General features: G+C 39.3%; 1 protein-coding gene across 1 annotated transcript in view; it reads right to left on the reverse strand.

The window, feature by feature from the left end:
• Positions 1-1,986: 1,986 nt before the first annotated feature.
• Positions 1,987-18,563, reverse strand: part of pgbd5 (piggyBac transposable element derived 5) — a 32,679-nt gene continuing 16,102 nt past the window's right edge. The window contains exons 3-7 of the mRNA XM_058386172.1: positions 17,932-18,066; positions 16,906-17,086; positions 14,474-14,671; positions 8,861-8,966; positions 1,987-7,848 (exon numbers count right to left, since the gene is read on the reverse strand). Coding sequence (XP_058242155.1) covers positions 7,653-7,848; positions 8,861-8,966; positions 14,474-14,671; positions 16,906-17,086; positions 17,932-18,066 — 816 coding nt within the window. The 3' untranslated portion in view covers positions 1,987-7,652. The remainder of the gene's footprint in view (positions 7,849-8,860; positions 8,967-14,473; positions 14,672-16,905; positions 17,087-17,931; positions 18,067-18,563) is intronic.

Here is an 18,563-nt window from a genome sequence, read left to right on the forward strand (position 1 = left end):
CACAGTAAAGATAAAGTCTCGAATTGCGTTTAAAGGCAAGGGAGATGTGACGGGGGTCACCGGTTTGTAAAAGTGTATATGTGTGTATATACAATCTGTATGTCCATGCATGTACATATAAACACAGTACCAGTTGCAGTAACTAGTGATTTGGTTAACTGTACAGCGCTTCTATTTGTCCTTTTTGTTTTATAGATATGGTGAAAGGTTTACTTTGAATGAGGAAATAATTAACTTAAATAAAAGTTTATATATAAGCAGTCGTGTTTAATGGAAAGTGTCTGTGAATATCATCACTGGGTGGGTGTGTGGTTTGAGCCTACAGCGTCGCTGAATAGGATTCACAGCACCACTAACTTTATACAGCAGCGTTTTGGACCTCGGCACTAAAACAACTAAAGTTACGTGAAACATCAATTCATTATTAAATATTTGTTACTGTAGAGGAAAAGATTGCCAATTGTTTTTAACACTAGCATAAAATGAGTCCTCATGTGATTCACTATATAGCCTTTACCAGAGAAAATATTTCTTAATTTCTAAAACATTTTAGAAACACCTTCTAATCCTTTCTGTCAATTTTTGTAATAAAATATTAAAATGTTTTTAGTAAAAATATAAATGAATACAGGTCAATATAAACATGAATTTTTTTTTTTTTTTAAATAAATAATTTTGATTAATAATGAATATTTGCTGTATTATAGAGTACTATAATTTATACAGGAATGATATTCATATGATTAATATCAAATGTTTGTCACTTTAATAATATTATTGTTTTTATTATTGCTTTATTGCTTTAACTGTTGTATAATTTCACTCATCTATAGACTATAAGATAAATGGGGGGAAAAAATCACACTGTAGTACTGAAAAGGTATTTTAATATCTGCAACAGTGCTTCTAAGACATTTTTTTTAAAAACATTACTGCTCTGCTTTCTCATATACTATCACCAGCTGACCGATACTTTTTAACTAGCCTATTGACTATTGCTATTATTATTATTATTATTATTATTATTATTATTATTATTATTATTGTAATTATTATTATTATTATTATTATTATTGTAATTATTATTATTATTATTATTAAGAAGAATTAAAATAATAATAATAAGAATTAAAATAATAATAATACTTGGTAGTATTAACATTATTATTATTATTATTATTACTATTATTATTATTATTATTATTACACTGACCGTAAGTGTCACCTCATCCTGCTCTCGGAGTGAGATTTTGAATAACGTGTCCTACAAATGAGACAAATAGTCGCACGACTGAGTAAATCCTTTCAGCTCATCTCTTTCTCCGCTTGATAGGACCTCTGCTGGACATCGTTAATCAGAATTTTATTCCACAGAAGTCCCTGCAGTGTTTGCGCTGCTGCATTTGGTGTTCTTAAGAAATCATGGACAGAAAGCCAAAATTGAAACTGTCTACTTCCTTTTACACACTGTGTGTTTGTCTGTAATCCTGTAGTGGTGACTTTTTCAGCATCAGCAGCTCTAAAGAGTCGATTCAGATCCTTAACAGATGAGACGGCAAGAATGAAACCACATGCTCATTACTCTCGCCTCTCTCCAGGTGCTATGTATTAATGCAGATGGTTTGTATTGTTGCAGCTAGCTATTAGCACTCATCAGTTATCATGCTAGCTGACGTTCGAGAGATTAGGAACATAGCTGTTGTAGGTAGCAATTTCCCTTGTTCCTTAAGAAAACAATACATTAATCCATTATAAATACTGCATTTACTGGCAGACGTATCTACTCTTACTTTCATTCTTTTAGACCATGTTCAATTAAAGATATTTTTTTTAGCATTTGAGCTTTTACTCTTGTATTAATTTCAGCTCAGACTAATCACACTTTTAGAACTGTATCACGTTTACCACCTCTGACCATGCTAGTAGCAAATAACACAACTCTGTTCACGGAATAATGACAAAAAGGGGGGTGGAGGAGGAGGGAGAAAAGAGTCATGTCCATTTATTTGTGTGCAAATTAGTGTAAAGTTACACTGGCAAAGGTGAAGAGAAAAAGGGGTGAAGGAAAGCTAGAACCAGAGTGGTGCAAGGTATTGGGTGAAAATTACACAGAACATTTGCACACAGATTCTTTCACAATCATTCACAATGCGAAGACACGAGAGGTCTTTACAGCAACACACACACACACACACACACACACACACTAGAGTCACTACAGTCATTTACTGCTGTGAGAATTTATAGATCAGGATTATGTACAATGCTCTTGTCTATCATTTTCTTTGAGATTTGGTCCGATGTAAATGATCAGGTCTTAAAAATGAACAAATTCTAATAATGATGTACAGATGTTTTCCTCTTCAGATGCTGACATGTCAGCTTTTGCCCGTCAACTGCACATGCATCTAGAATCGCATGCCTCGAGTAATCAGCAGCCTATGAAGATGAGCTTTGGCTTCTCTACAGGTACAGGGTTCATCAAGCAATATTTGCAAGTCTTAAGAGTTTTCACCAGCATTAAGCATGGTTTTAAAAAGCACCCCATCCAGCGATATTAATCCTGCTGTCCTCCTCCACCTATCTATTGCACTGCAGTACATCACTGTACTTACAAAACCCTGAGGTTTCTCAAGACTAAGCTCTCACAAGGACGAAAGAGTCACGAGTAACGTCCTACGGGTGGAGTCCATTCTCTACGCCTGAGCCTCTGTCTGAACAGTACAGAGAGAGGAAGGTGTGGTTCTAACCCCATAAACCCTTTCATTCATGTTTTCAGACCATGTGTTGCATCACAGGAAATAAACATTAGTGGCACTTGCCTGTGTGTTGGATCGTTGGCCATTCAGTTGGTCAGCAGTGCAAAAACTGTGTAATTGAGTGAAATGAAAGCCACGATCCATCCGATGGATTAAAATGAGGACTAGGATAAGGTGCAATCTGACAATTCTGTGGTTTAACCAGTTCCTAATTACAGCAATTTATTCTGGTATAAAACTTTTCAACATGAATTAACTGGCAAGAAAATAAACAGAGTTATAACTAATTTGGGAAAAACAGTGAACCGTCTAATTCCTGAAAGATCTCAATGTGTACAGAGTGCAGTCATAGTAATAAAGCGCTCATGGTGTTCGAGGTGTACGTCAGGAAATCATAAAATGATGCTCACGTCTTCATTAACATGAGGGTGTTGGATACAACAGGATGTACATGGGTAAGATTAGTCAGAATTCCTGAGGGATGGGGCAGGATCTGTTACAATTCCTTTAGGGGTAGGTGGGTTTTTTTTTTTTTTTTGTGAAAGGGGCAGGATCAGTCACAATTTCTTTTGGAGGGTGTGGAAACCCCATCAACTGGATGGAATTGGATAGAAATCCTTTGGGAGTGAGTGGGTGTGGTCAGGATAACTTCAGGAGACAGGGGGTGTGTCAAGAGTGGGCAGGATTGGTCAGAATTCCTTTGGGGGTGAGCAGGAATTCCTTAAGGAGTAGGTGGGATTGGTCAGAATTCCTTCAGGAGTATGTGGCATTGGTCAGAATTCTTTCTTCAGTGAGTTTGGTCAGAATTCCTTCAGGAATGCGCAGGAATTCCTTTGGGAGCAGGTGGGATTGTTTTTTGAATTCATTTCGGACTTGGTGATATGGGTCAGAATTCCTTCAGCACTGGACAGGGTGTGTATGAATTCTTTTTGGAGCAGGAAGGATTGATAAATTCCTTCGGTAGAGGGAAAAATTGATCACATTTTATTTGGGTGTGGGCAGGAGAAGTGGCTTTTTGGTCAGAATTCCTTTAATAGTATGTAAGATTAGATAGCATTCCTTTGAGATTTGATAGGGTGGGTCACAGTTCTTTTTGGGAGCCAGGAGGACGGGTGGGAATTTTTTTTTGGGCACGGGTAAGGACAGGGCAGGTCACGATTCCTTCAAAGTCAGGAATACAAAACGGTCATGTCTACACCTCTACTACTGTTCATAGTATATCAAAAGAAGACATTTAGAAAAAGATTAAACAATCATTTTGCCTTCAACAAAAATATACAGATAGAAAATATGTTTAATTATACACCATACATCATCTTACTTTATTCAGACTGACCGTGAAGAAAGCATGCACCACTTTTATCGGCCTCTTCTCAGCATGCTGTTTCTTTTCCTCACTATCGAGCTGGCCGTGGGACAGAAGGAGCAGGGTGATGACAGCAAGAAAGCAGTGATGCAGTTAACAGCTCCAGAGTAACCGTAACGTGGAAAAACAGCTGAGAAGTGATTTAACATGGCTTCAGTAAGTTCTCAGTCCAGAGCTTCAAGAGCGATGGTGTGTGACAGAGCTGCTTTCTGGTGTTTAGACAAATCTGCTTCCTTTTTCCACTTATTACTTATTTGCCTTCCAACATTAAGTGCTTGAGCAATCCTTTGGCATCCATCTGACGCACAGTCAGGGGGTCAGTGTCGTATGTGACCGTCGCACAGTGATATGGAAGAAACGACAAGCAGAACTACAAGTGCGTACGCAGCAGCATTACAACATTGCTTTTAGTTTTTTTTTTACTCATTAGTGAATCTTCAGTAACACTTTTCTGAAGGCCAGGAGCAGAATGGTTATTTCATTGCATACCATAACTGCTGCATGAAATTTCTAGAAAAATGTACATATGAAAACCTATTGGCCTGATGATCCAATGTTGAACTTAAATATAGAAATGTGTGGCTAGTTAGCTGGTAAAATCGTATATAAATTCAGATTAAGGAAGATTAATGTATTTGTTGGTGTTTGAAGTTCCCAGTTATTTACTCTTGTGGTATTTTCTTGCATCTCATGCATGCTAATTAATCTGTCCATTCAAGACTGTTCATCCGTCAAGCAGATGATTTGACCAATGTGTGTAGTGAGATTCACAAATGCACAATATAGCATCAAGGTGCAGTGCATCAGCATTAAATATATACATTTACAGCATTTGGCAGACACCCTTATCCAGAATGACTTCCGTTTTTATCTCACTGAGGCTTTAGGGCCTTGCTCAGGGGCCCAGCAGTGGCAGTTTGGTGATCCTGGGCTTCAAACTCACAATCTTCTGAGTCCAAAACCTTCACCACAAAGCTACCACATCCCCATATACACACCAAATGAAATCATTTTCAGCACATAATGTCTATCAAGCAGCTATAACTTACAACAACAAAAATAATCCAGTGGTGAAATCTCGTCCTGTGTCCTACAATGTATGTCTTCCAGCAAAGTGTTACTGAAAATTTTTTGTTATAATACATTTCTTAGCCACTATGAAAACATCATCCATCACTTCTGTGTTTAGTGAGCAAATATCCATCCATATTCCTGCCAGAATGTTTCATCAGAGCAGCTCAGACAACCCGAAGTGATGGGTTAAATGAGTCATTTTGAAATCTGAGAAGCGTCTCGTTGCCACGTCGAAACCTTTTACCATCTTCTTCGCTCACTTTCCAGGCAGTCAGATGACGGGCAGGAATCCATCCCCTGATCTCCTCACTCAGTCTAACATCACACTTACATCAATGGTACACACAACACAGTAACATCTATTTACAATCTTCTCATTTACACTCACGCGCTCCTGCATTCAAATTCCTCAAAGCATAAATAAAGGATGATAATGTGCAGAATGCTAATGAAATGAGGAGCACACACTTCTTATCCTCCGGCTGCAGGAAATCATAACATGAATTCCTCTTGGTGGATGTGACGAATTCGGTTACACGTTTATTTGGAGTCATCATGTCATTTTGGTCTGTTTTTATACATTTCCCTTGGAATCCAAAGTGCAAAAAATCGAGAGGGAAAGTGCATGTGTTTCTTCTTCTTCTTCTTCTTCTTCTTCTTTTTTTTTTTTATAGTTCACTCCCATGTGACCATATTTTTTTATATCAGCCTGAATCAGGAAAAGACCTTCAGTGGAATAAATAAAGATGTACAGTTAAATGCAAAAGTTTGTATACCCCTCTGGTTTCTGGGTATGTTCAAAATAAATGTACACAGAGGTGCCAACATTACTGACAAGAAAATCCCAGCAGGCAGCGAGAGAAATAAACAAACAATCTGCGTGTTTGTCACTGGATGAGGAAGATGTTTTTCTCTCCAAGAAATAAGCACTTTATCTATTTTTTACTGACCAAAGATATCTCACAGTCTTGCCCAGGGGGAAAAAATAAAAGAAGAACCAAATAAACGTTATGGCTTAACTCTAAATGTTGGCACCTCAGCACATGTGAAATTATATAAATGAAAATCTAAGTTAAAAAATGAACAGATTATAGTTTGAGTAAACTCCGTGACCTGGCAATCAGACCTGATTTAAATAAAGGCTGTGAGATCTGACCGAATTTTAACAGATACAGTGGAACCTCAGCGTATGAATATCCTCCCTTCACCTTAAAAATCGAAATTTTCTAAAGAAAAAATTGCAATTTTTAAGAATTTTTTGCACTGGGGAGAGCTAAACGAATGCTTTGCGGACACGTTCCGGGAGCCGTTCAAAACGTGGAAAGCCAAGCGGAGTGAGTTTATGAATTTTATGAATGTTTTTCAGTCAGCAAAAGCTGTTTCGAAAGAGTCAACCCACGATACCAACGTTACCTTCGGCCTGCAGTACAAAAGCTACGTTATTTTTCACACGTTTATTTGGGTGGCCCAAGCTTGGTGGTGGCACGACTTCCTGTGAGGACCCTTGACCCTTGGTAATATTAGTAATATTTTTGGGAGGCTGGAACGGATTGCATTATTTCTTATGGGAAAATTTGTTTCACAATACCTTAAGAATTCTCCTCCAAAACAAATTACATTGGTATGCAGAGGTTATATATCAAAAGAATGGACAAAGACTGGCCAGTAGAGATTTTTCAGGATGGGGAGTCAAATATTAAAATCAGAGCACATGAAAGAGACTAGAGGCAGCTGTAAAGGGTTGAAACAAGGGAAGGGAGATACTATTTTTCTTTACAATAATAAAATCCGAACATACACTATTTGCCACCCTTTAGAAAAGGTGCAATGTGATACACTCAATGTCTTCCTGCTATAAATCATCCTCCTTTAGTACTAAGGGTATACAAACTTTTGCACTCAACTGTAAGAGCAAAGTGAAGCAAAATTAACAAGATTTCTAATGAATTTTTTGGAAGACTTTGCCGCTTCCGTTTCGATGAATGTAAATGACACTACATTCTTGATTTCCACTCAGGAATGTTCATCGCTGCGGGTACATCGTTTTTTGTTTTGTTTTTAAATCAGTGCTGCAAGTTGTCCTTGAGACCTACAGGAGCAAATCCACAAAACGGTTCATCACAGGGTTCAGACTACACAAACACTATGTCATAAAAATCATTACACATTTACAGGGTGGTACACTCACATTCATCATGCAGCAGAAAGACACACAAAGACAGTGGAATGGTTTATATACAGGGTCCTGTGATGGACTGGAGGAGGGAGGTGTATCGTGGAGAGGCTGTGAGGACTGCTGATTTTAAATACACTTGGCACGGCTTTGATTTGTCACAGATAGAGTGGAAACGTCATTATCGTGAGCCTGACAGCCCCAGCTTGGTAGCTGTCACTGTCTATGCATGATTGTGTGTGTGTGTGTGTGTGTGTGAGAGAGACAGCATGCGGTCACTTCACTCTGTAGGTGAGCAGTCGTCCAAGTCCAGTAGCTCCTTGACGAGCCTCTCACCGAACTGGGCACGGCTGTAACGTTTAACGTGATAGGCGTCAGACATCTTGTAGAGGATGTAGGCGTTGTTGATGGCGATACTGATGGTGAGCCAGAAGACCTGCTGCCACGTCTTGTTGGGTTTGTGGAAAATGAAGTACCTGTGAAAATGATTAAAATCACACCTCATTAGATTTGGTGTCTTCCATGGCGGCTACTGCTACTTTATAGATCTGGGAAATCTTTCCATACATATAGCTATTTTAAAGAAATACAACGTGATGAATACAGAAGAGATGTAACTGAAGTTTGCACCACAGTGCTGATGAATTTTCAGTTCAGAAAATACTGAATTAATTTTCCGCTCCGTTAGGTTTCGTGAACTTACAGTACACTGACGAGGCATAACATTATGACCACCTGCCTAATATTGTGTTGGTCCCCCTTTTGCTGCCAACACAACCCTGACCCATCATGCACTGTGTACTCTGACACCTTTCTATCAGAACCAGCATTAACTTCTTCCGCAAAATCGGGTCAGCCTTCGCTCCCCAGTAAGCCTTAGCCGCCCGTGACCCTGTCGCAGGTTCACCACTGTTCCTTCCTTTGGCCACTTTTTGATAGATACTGACCACAGCAGACCGGGAACACCCCAAAAGAGCTGCAGTTTTGGAGACGCTCTGATCCAGACGTCTAGCCATCACAATTTGGCGCTTGTCCATTTGTCCAGCTTCTAACACATCAACTTTGAGGACAAAATGTTCACTTGCTGCCTAATATATCCCACCCACTAACAGGTGCCATGATGAGGAGATCATCAGTGTTATTCACGTCACCTGTCAGTGGTCATAATGTTATGCCTGATCGGTGTATTTCATCTGTTTAACTCCAGTTGTCATGACAGGTTTTGGATACTGAACTCAAGTTAATTAAAAATTAAACTTGACATAATTTTGACTACTTATGTAACCTTTGCAGAGGCTTAAAATTAAAATCACACATTTATAATTACAAACTTCTAATGGTTTTCATAGCTGCCACTTATGCAGGGACTCATCAGGAAGCACCAAAAAAGCCTGCTGTAATATGTTTATTTATGAAATACACATTTTGTGAGGATGTTTCACAATGTATATATAGAGCGCAAACGATTCGCTAATGACGTAAACTCACTTGCTGTACTTGTCATCGTATTTGCAGATGTAGCTCAGGTGTGCGGCGAAAGCTTCCACAGCCAGAGGACACGGGATTTCTCCACTCTTCCTCTTAATGATCACACCTAAAAACCAGAGCACAAGTGTCAGGAAGACCTAGATACATCAGCCGTATGTCTGAAATCTGTACACACCCGCTGTGTAAGCTGTGTACACTGTGTTATAACCTGACTATATTATATTTTACAATTTTAAGAAGCATATACATATATAAGGTCAAAAAATAAATAGATATTAAAAGACGTTGTACATGAGTTTATTTATTTATAGCTAAGTATAGAGCATTTTGAGGTTTCTATTCAGGCCATTCAGCAGTTTTTGAGCACAGAAAACACAATGTGCTCACAAAATGAAATCACTCTACTACAGGTAGTGTTTAAAGCAGTGGTGCTCTACCCAGTCCTCAGCCCTGCATTTCATCCACACTGGAGCTCCATGTGTGTACTCTCAGAGATCAGATGGAGCAAAAATGCAGACGGTCAAAGTATACTCAGGATTTAATGATGAGTAATTGTTTACTTGAGTTGTTGACTTGTTTTCCCTGTTTATTTGACAGCTTATAAAATAACACTCCATCCACCGCATCATTAATTCAGGTTAAAGTTAAGGGTTAAATAAAGCTGTGTTCATGACTTATATAAAATATGAGAAAGCTAATGCGTTAGTTAATTCAGTGCACTCTCCTGTAAAGAAAATGTGCCTGTGGCTTGAAGATTAAGACGATTGATCACACTTAACAGCTAAATTATAAATTTATCCATAAACACATATTGTGCTCAAGCTCTTCGAAGGGTTTTTGTTTGTTTGTTTTTTAAGGCATTTTGGAGTGCTGACCTTATATAACCAATAGAACACCTTTGGGATGAATTAGTGTGGGGACTGTGAGCCAGGCCAGAACTGGGACATCTGCTTTTACATGCACATGAATGTAATATGGAGTTGGCCCGCCCTTTGCAGCTATAACAGCTTCAACTTTTCTGGGAAGGCTTTCCACAAGGATTAGGAGTGTGTTCATGGGAATTTTTGACCATTCCACTAGAAGCACATTTATAAGGTCAGGTCCTGATGTTGGACGAGAAGGCCTGGCTCGCAGTCTCCTCTCTAATTCATCCCAAAGGTGTTCTATGGGATGAGGTCAGGGCTCTGTGCAGGCCAGTCAAGTTCCTCCACACCAAACTCTCTCATCCATGACCACTGGTGTGCGGTCATGTTGGAACAGGAAGGGGTCATCCCCAAACTGTTCCCACAAAGTTGGGAGAATGAATTTGTCTAAAAAAATATCTTGGTATGCTGAAGCATTAAGAGTTCACTGGGACTAAGGGGCCAAGCCCAACCCCTGACTAACAACACCTGAATTAAATGATTTGGAGGGGTGTCGCAAAACCTTTGGCAATATAGTGTATTTAATATTAGCCTTTAATGGCATTCCATGTATTTTGGAGAATAGTTTTTGGCCAGAACATGCATTTCCGCATAATGTATTGGCATCAAATTGTCATGTGATCCGATACAGTTCCTCACACAAGAAATATACACAAAGCTGAGACACGCCCATTTTAGGCAAACTCCGCCCAACTTGTATAACTCTCATGTTCCCATAGTTTAGCCCAGGGGTGTCCAATCTTATCCAGAAAGGGCCAGTGTGGGTGCAGGTTTTCCTTCCAACCAAGCAGAAGCTACACCTGATTCCAACTGGCTAATCAACTGATCTTAGACTCGGGTGTGGCTTCTGCTCAGTTGGAATGAAAACCTGTACCCACACCGGCCCTTTGCCGATTAGACTGGACACCCCTGGTTTAGCCCATAGTTACACATGAGGTCTGAATCCAGATGTCTGCGATGTCAGTATTAAACCCACACTACACATGCGCTTAACTCAGTGTCCTGTTCAGTGCTCCAGCTTCTCCAGTGCGGGATCAGTGAACACGTTAATGAATTACTTATACAAACATGGAGACAGCGATTGAAATCAGATATTAATTATTTAGCTACAACAGACAATTAAAACAACATTCACACGGCCACTTGTGCAGAGAAAGGACCTGATATGTTATTGTGTTTGTGTAATTAAAACCCTTGGTTGCAGATCATCAGAATTAAATCGCTGTTTATTAAACACTATGACATGCCTGAATGACTGCAGCTCAGTGCCACTGGATGTAAACCACTTATCATTCCAGGCTCTGGGTGAAACATGAGCTCACTCCTGCTACATTACGGAGCTTCCTTTATAATTAGAGTGAAATATTGCCAGGTCACATAAACAGTGTGGAAACAGGCGTGCGGCTATAATAAGATCTGGAGGTGGATTTATTCTCTCGGTTGTCTTGCAGTGTCTTCAGGATTAACGAGGAGGTGTGTGTCCTTTACAGTTTCAGGACCCACAGTGCTGTAGAGTGGTAGAAAAACCATTTCCCATAACACACCTCTTGTTCGCAGTTTATAGGAACATCAGAAAATAAAAAGTCCCACAATATGATTTGCAAAGATTTACAGATGTGCGAAAGAACTGCTGCTCGAATCCTGAAGCTCATACTGACCATCGTTTCATCACCTTTAATACTATTTACTCTTCTATAACTTTATTCACAGTCATGCTATCGGGTGTCAGTGAAGCGGATGACTTCTCTTTGGAGTCTAAATCTATGATGTTGAACTTCTAATCTAAAGCTGTATCTGGAGTTCTGGATTGATGCTTTCCGACAATGCATATAGAAATAAAATAAAATGATATTCATGCAGCAATTCTCCATATTAAATTCCTCTATATTTGATATTCCAAAGACCAAAATCTGTATTCAAATGACTTCAGACTGATTATCACAATCTGTTGGGCAGTAGAAAGGCTTCCTTCATCCGCACAAATGCATGAGCTTTGTCTCTGCCCTGAACAACTGCTGTGAGTTTAAACTTTTCTATGATAATAAGGTCATATTTTTTGTTTTTTGGGCTTTTTGTGAGTAGATTAATGAATGGATTTGTGGATTAGTTATTGTGGTATAAAGAGAGACAGAAATACAGATACGCTTTCATAGTATAGGATGTAAAATCCACTCGATGCTTGTTTTCCCTTTTTATTTGCATCAGGGCTGAGTGTTATATACAGACAAAGATTTACCCTTATCATTTTCCATCCTCTATTTTTCCATCACATATGTCTTTTCAGCGCCTGGGAGCTTTCATCTCTGAGCTACACTGTCACTCAGTCCACTAACAACCAAAACACTGTCTTTGCCTGGAGCAATCTGGAGTTCTTCCCCAGTTGCCATATCATTAATACTTTCCCCATGTGGCAGTGTGTTCAAAAATAACCCAAAAGAGATGCTCCCATCATTACAGCTAGTTGTAGGCCGAGCCCAGGATCGAGGTGGACAAGGTTAGTGTTAGAATAACTGAAATTCTGCCAACACTGGGCACCCATTAATGGGAAAACAAGAAAAGTATTGTTTCTTCCTGCCAATCAGGCAGATGTGTAGGTGCAGAGAATCCAGTTTGCAGTGGGGGAAAAAAATAAAAGCCCTGCGGTTTTAATACAAATCTGTCACCAGCAAATTCACATGTCGCACGTCAAACTGCTGTCAGAAGTCATCAAGGCATCGAATCAAAGCCTGGCAGAAAACATAATGTGATGGAGCTTCGTGTGTCATAATCCATCAGCATCTACAGTGTTTGTTCAATGCAACGGCACACAACCCGACACACACGATGCTTCCTGAGAGCAAACTAGCAAACGTTTGCATCTTCTGTGGTTAGGCAGATATTCACTGCACTGCTCTGCAGACTTTTTCAATACAATACTTATTAATTACAGTATACATGCAGTACATACATACCCTATATATATACTTTATGCTATGTACACTCACTCACCACATAATTAGGAACACCTACAGTTATCTAATCAGCCAATCACAAATTCATTCAGATAGATTCATTCAGGTCAAGAGCTTCAGTTAATGTTCACAACAGAATAAAGAAAAAATCTGTGACCTTAAACATCACATGGTTGTCGGCTGGATTGTATATTTCAGAAACCGCTAATCTCCTGGGATTTTCACACACAATAGTCTCCAGAATTTACACAGAGTACAAAAAAACATCCTGTGTGCATCCAGAAGGTGTGCAGGCTAATACACCATGATAAGAGAGATAAGAGGAAATTTGCAAGATTTGTATGAACTACCAGCATGCTCACATAATCACTCTCTACAACTGTGCTGAGCAGAAAAGCATCTCAGCATGAACAAAACATCAAACCTTCGGGTGGATGAGCTACAACAGCAGAAAAACACACTGGGTTCCACTCCTGTCAGTCAAGAACAGGAATCTGAGGCTATCTTGGAGAGAGGCTCATCATAACTGGACAGTTAAAGATAGTCTTCAAGTGTCCAGTTCAGGTGAGCCTGTGCCCATGACAGATGAACACTGGCCACAAAATAGACTACACACTGAATGAGATGTCAGTCCATCACAGATTCACACCAGGGGCAGTTTGTCTTAGACAGGACACCTACTGCCAGGTTTTTGAGGAAGAGGGACAAACTGGCAACCCCACCCCCTCCACACACATAGAGAAAACAATGTATTTAATGTAGTACTATAGTAACCTTATCTAAGAAACAAGCCAAATACCCTGGAACTGTGAGAGTCACCAGTACAACTGACTCATCCCCATTCCACCCATAATTCAAACAAATAATACGATAGTGTTTAACTTCGCATCAGATAAGCGTACAAAGCTATAATAGGGATGCAGTGTATTTAATCTACTCCTCTAATCTACTACTATAAGCAGTCACTAAAAGCAGCATTAATTCCTGTTGAAAATTATACACTCTTATAGTCTTAAAAAGCCAGACTTTTAGAATTAATTATCGGGTGAGTTTCGTCAATAACTGTGGCCAGGAACACCTATTTTCCCAGAAAGAGGAAATGTGACTAATGTGATAGATGACCAGCCACAGACATTTTCCTGCAGCCCATCAGCAATTCTGTGAACTGATCCAGCTTAATCCTGTTTCAATACTTTATTTTTCCTCTAATGAGCTCAATGTGTTGCAGGGTTTTTTTTGTTGTTGTTGTAGAGCCAAATCAAACCTTCGAGATCTTAATGCTTGTGGGTAGAAGAGTGGGTGTAGAGTATTGTGGCAAGTTACACAAATACTGTATAATATTTGAATAGAAAGTGGTATGATTGGATACTGTGCAAAAGAAAGTTGAATTCCTTCATCCACACAAAGCTATAGGAGATTTCATGAGATGTTATCTGGCTAGTAGTTTACTAGCTTAATTCCTAATCATTTTGTTGAACCTCACTACCAGTCAAGTATCAGACAACTGGCATGTATATATATGTAGACACTTGAGCATGAATTTCTGGCATGTCTGATGTCAGTGGCAGTGCCATTTAGTTGGCAAAATCCAGTCCAGGAATTTAATGCTAAAGAATTTTGCTAAAAACCCCAGGAGTGGCTCTCTGTCAGTTCTCAGATCTGAAATCATCACCAGCATAAAAGCTTTGAGCTTCATGATTTCCCTACATGATCTGCTGTCTCAGGGCTACTATCTGTACCTTGCTTGACAGGCGAGTAGGCGTTGGAGAGGAATCTGAAGTTGCCCTTGTTGTACCAGCTGATGAGCGACATGTTGCCCTTCATCTTGATGTGGGACTGGCCGCGCTGCTGAGGGCCCTCAGGGTTACGCAGCATGGATGCAGGCAAACCGGTGCAGTCGCTCTTCCTGGTGCTTAGCAGCCCACAGCAGTAGATATCTACACAAACCACAAGAGAAAGGCTTACAGCATCAGTTTCCTTTTTAGATGGAATGGTGAATAGCTCATTAAACACTTCCTGTACTTTTGGGCTGTGGGTTAGATTTGAAAATTTTTACACATCAGATTTCAGCTGAACTTGCTCGTAGCAGATGGATTAGAGTCAGGCAACATGATAATGATAATTACATGCATCACATATACACACAATAACTTGTGATTAATCTGAAATGGCACTATGTGTGTCATGAGATAGTGGCTTAAGGAGCAAATAGGGAGCAGTTAACCACAAACATTAACATAAAATTAGTAATTAACAAGAAGGAAGGAGGAAAATTAAGTCATTTGATATGAAAGGATTTAAACACACAGTTTGTGGATGACAATGGAGTTGGTCTGTGTTTTGAAATATTGATAATATTTTGTAGAGTGACTTTACTTTGGTGGTACTGATAATCAAATGTTGACCACGCTGCAGGAAGACGCTGTATACTGAGCAACAGTGTGTAGTTTCAGGTTTAAAAAAATATACGAATATTTACAGGGAAACGGTCAATAGACAAAAAATAAACATGGCCACAATTGCAATTAATAAAACTACAGGACATATTTCCAGTGTCTGAGTTGTTTGTCCTTAGGCCTTAGTTTTAGTATGAACTTTTTTTTACCCAGTTATTCCTTCCCACCTATTCCTTACATCATACTGGGTGTTAAAGAGTGCTTTTTAAACCTGCTTTCCAGTCTGGCCAGAAAATACTAATTCTTAGTGATCCTATTCTTACCACCAAGGGTTTAATATTAAGGATTTATAGATGAAGCTACCTGTTGTCAAGGGCCCAATCTCTCAGGGGCCAAATTTTATTTTCAAGCTAGCAGTCCTAGCTGGTATATTTTGGAGAAGTTTTATAGACTCCTAATTTTTCAGCCAGTGAATAATTTTTAAACATTTTGGTGCTAAAACTGTGGCACTTTAGGCTCCTGTCACTAACACTGAATCACAGAAAATACTAAAATATCTGCTACTGTCAATATGTGTCAAGTTAACAACTTCCAGCAGTTATCTATGTTTGGAAGTTGTTTGGAAGTTGTAAATTTCCCATCGGGATGAATAAAGTATCTATCTATCTATCTATCTATCTATCTATCTATCTATCTATCTATCTATCTATCTATCTATCTATCTATCTATCTATCTATCTATCTATCTATCTATCTATCTATCATTATGAGCACTGGAAGGCGAAGTGAATAAGACTGATGATCTCCTCATCATGGCACCTGTTAGTGGGTGGGATATATTAGGCAGCAAGTGAACATTTTGTCCTCAAAGTTGATGTGTTAGAAGCAGGAAAAATGGACAAGCGTAAGGATTTGAGCGAGTTTGACAAGGGACAAATTGTGATGGCTAGACCACTGGATCAGAGCATCTCCAAAACTGCAGCTCTTGTGGGGTGTTCCCGGTCTGCAGTGGTCAGTATCTATCAAAAGTGACCTGTAAGTCTGGTAACATTTTGGTGCTAGATATCACAGCACACCTTCAGGGATCTAGTGGAGTCCATGCCTCGATGGGTCAGGGCTGTTTTGGCAACAAAAGGGAGACCAACACAATATTAGGCAGTTGGTTATAGTGTTATGCCTGAACGGTGTGTATTCCACATTCTTAGAGAGTAGTAGCTAAAGATAGATCCTTAATAATTAACAGTTATAGGAGGAAGGAGTAGTATCAAAGGATTGGTTTAGTTGAAAATTGTCCTTAGTCTTTGAACAGTTGTAGAGGGGTGGTTGATCCTCTGGGGGGTAAGGGGGTGATGACAGATACTGCTTTTGGAAAAAACTGCTCTTTAGTCAGTTTGTATGTGACTTGATGGCTCTGTACCTTTTCCCAGATGGTACGGGAACGAACATTCTGTGTCCTTTGTGAGTGGGTGAGTTAAACCGAGTATGTGCATAATAAATCATTCTTTTACTGAAAACCCGAGCTCAAACACTGTTACCGCTCTCTATTTATACACTTTCCGAATGTCAGCACTAATTGAACACTGTAAGAGTTGAGAAACAGCTGCTGGATGATGAGATTGGAACAGAAATTGCTGACAAATTGAGATTCAGCAAAGATTGTGTTTCAAGTCTGACAAATGTGAACACTTCCCATTAATTCTAAACTGTATGAAGGAGACGAAATAAAGAAATAAAAAGCGAGTGATTATATATAAATGAGAGTTTGCAGTGCTCACCCTGATTCTCAAACTCCTGGAACAGGCTGAGACTGGTGATGCTGGGGCCGGTGAAAATGATGGCGTTACGTCCAGACAGGTTCTGACAGAGCTGCCTGGCCACCAGACTGTGGAGCTGTGGTTTGTTTTTCAGTGTGTCGAGGCCGTCTGGACCAGAACCCTCCTTCAGATGTACATAAATCTGCACAGAACGGTCATTATATACAACCAGACAGAACTAACGTTACTGCTGGAATACTAATATGATGTTTAAGATGTATCAGCAAATTGCTGTGATGTAAGAAGAATAAAACACTTTGGGACATGCTGTTATGGGAAAATGATCAACTCTGAGTTAAAACAGCTGGGTCACATCACACCATACAGTCATTAATTATTTTCCTATAACAGCGCATTAAAAATATCGTTTGTTCAATTAAATGAAACATTAATAATATGCATGTTACATATTTCAGTAGAGTGAACCAGCTTGATTTGGTGCACAAATTTGCTCAACTATACTCATATTCTGATTTTGAAAATAAACTGAAATATTTAGGCTATATACCAAACAAAGACAAGAAAATTTCATAATTCATATATTCATTTTTATATTTTTTTCCCATATACTTTCTTTCCTTTCTCACATGTACAGTAAATTCTATTGTTATTGGAATTTTATTTAATTCTTAGAAATAAATAATTCTTATTTCATTTTATTTAATTCTAATATCTTTATTCTTTTTTTAAATTCTTATTGGTTTTATTTTTATGACCCAGACGGTCAATAAAGCATTTCACTACATTTTTTTTTTTATCTTCATTTTTAGTTGTAGTAGATTTTCTGTTTGTAATTTTAGAGTATTAGAAATATGTGCTGAGTGAAACGGTTGACTTACAGTGTAGATAAAGGTAGTAAATGAATAGCATGCAGAGAGCACTTCCTGTGATTTATTACATATACAGTAGTCTCTTCTTGTAGCTGCATTAAGGATTACAATTTCGTGTGTGAAACAATACGTTATCGCTCTACCATATCTGACTAACCTGACAGATAAAGCCAGTAGAGCTGCACTGTCGCACCCACAGGCTGAACTTCCTCTTCTTCCTCTTTCGCAGCTCCCTCTCAGTGCATGTGGTGATGAACACAGGGTCCTCATCGATCAGGGGTTCATGCAGAACCTGAGGGACAGCACATGGTCACACTGAGAGCTGAAAGGTGAACTTGAACTGAATTTGATGATGATCATCAAGGTGCACAGTTTTGGTGGAATTACTGTCCTAAACTGAAAGGAGGCAGTAGGTTAGTCCTGGATTAAACTACAGAGCAAATCAGTAGGAGTCAGAAGTGCATGCGTGCTGACTCACTGATTCCCCTGTGTGTCTGAGCAGCTGTTCATATATAGTAGATGAGATGATGAGCTGGCTCTGTGCCCTGCCTGGGAAGTCTTCAAGGACAAGCTGGCACAGCCTACGCTGCCAAGGCAATGTTGCCATAGAAGTGAAAAAAATGCCAGTGAGCAGATGGTGGTTCATTTACTCATGACAGACGAGTGTTTGAGGCTGTGTCTCTCGACTGAGTGACACCAGGGACCTTGACGACACCAGCGGAGGATAAAACAAAACCAAGACAGGCAGTTAGCTTGACTCATCCATCTTACAGCTGTTTAACTGCAACT

The sequence above is a fragment of the Hemibagrus wyckioides genome, linkage group LG03 (genome assembly GCF_019097595.1).
Source record: "Hemibagrus wyckioides isolate EC202008001 linkage group LG03, SWU_Hwy_1.0, whole genome shotgun sequence".
NCBI lineage: Eukaryota > Metazoa > Chordata > Actinopteri > Siluriformes > Bagridae > Hemibagrus > Hemibagrus wyckioides.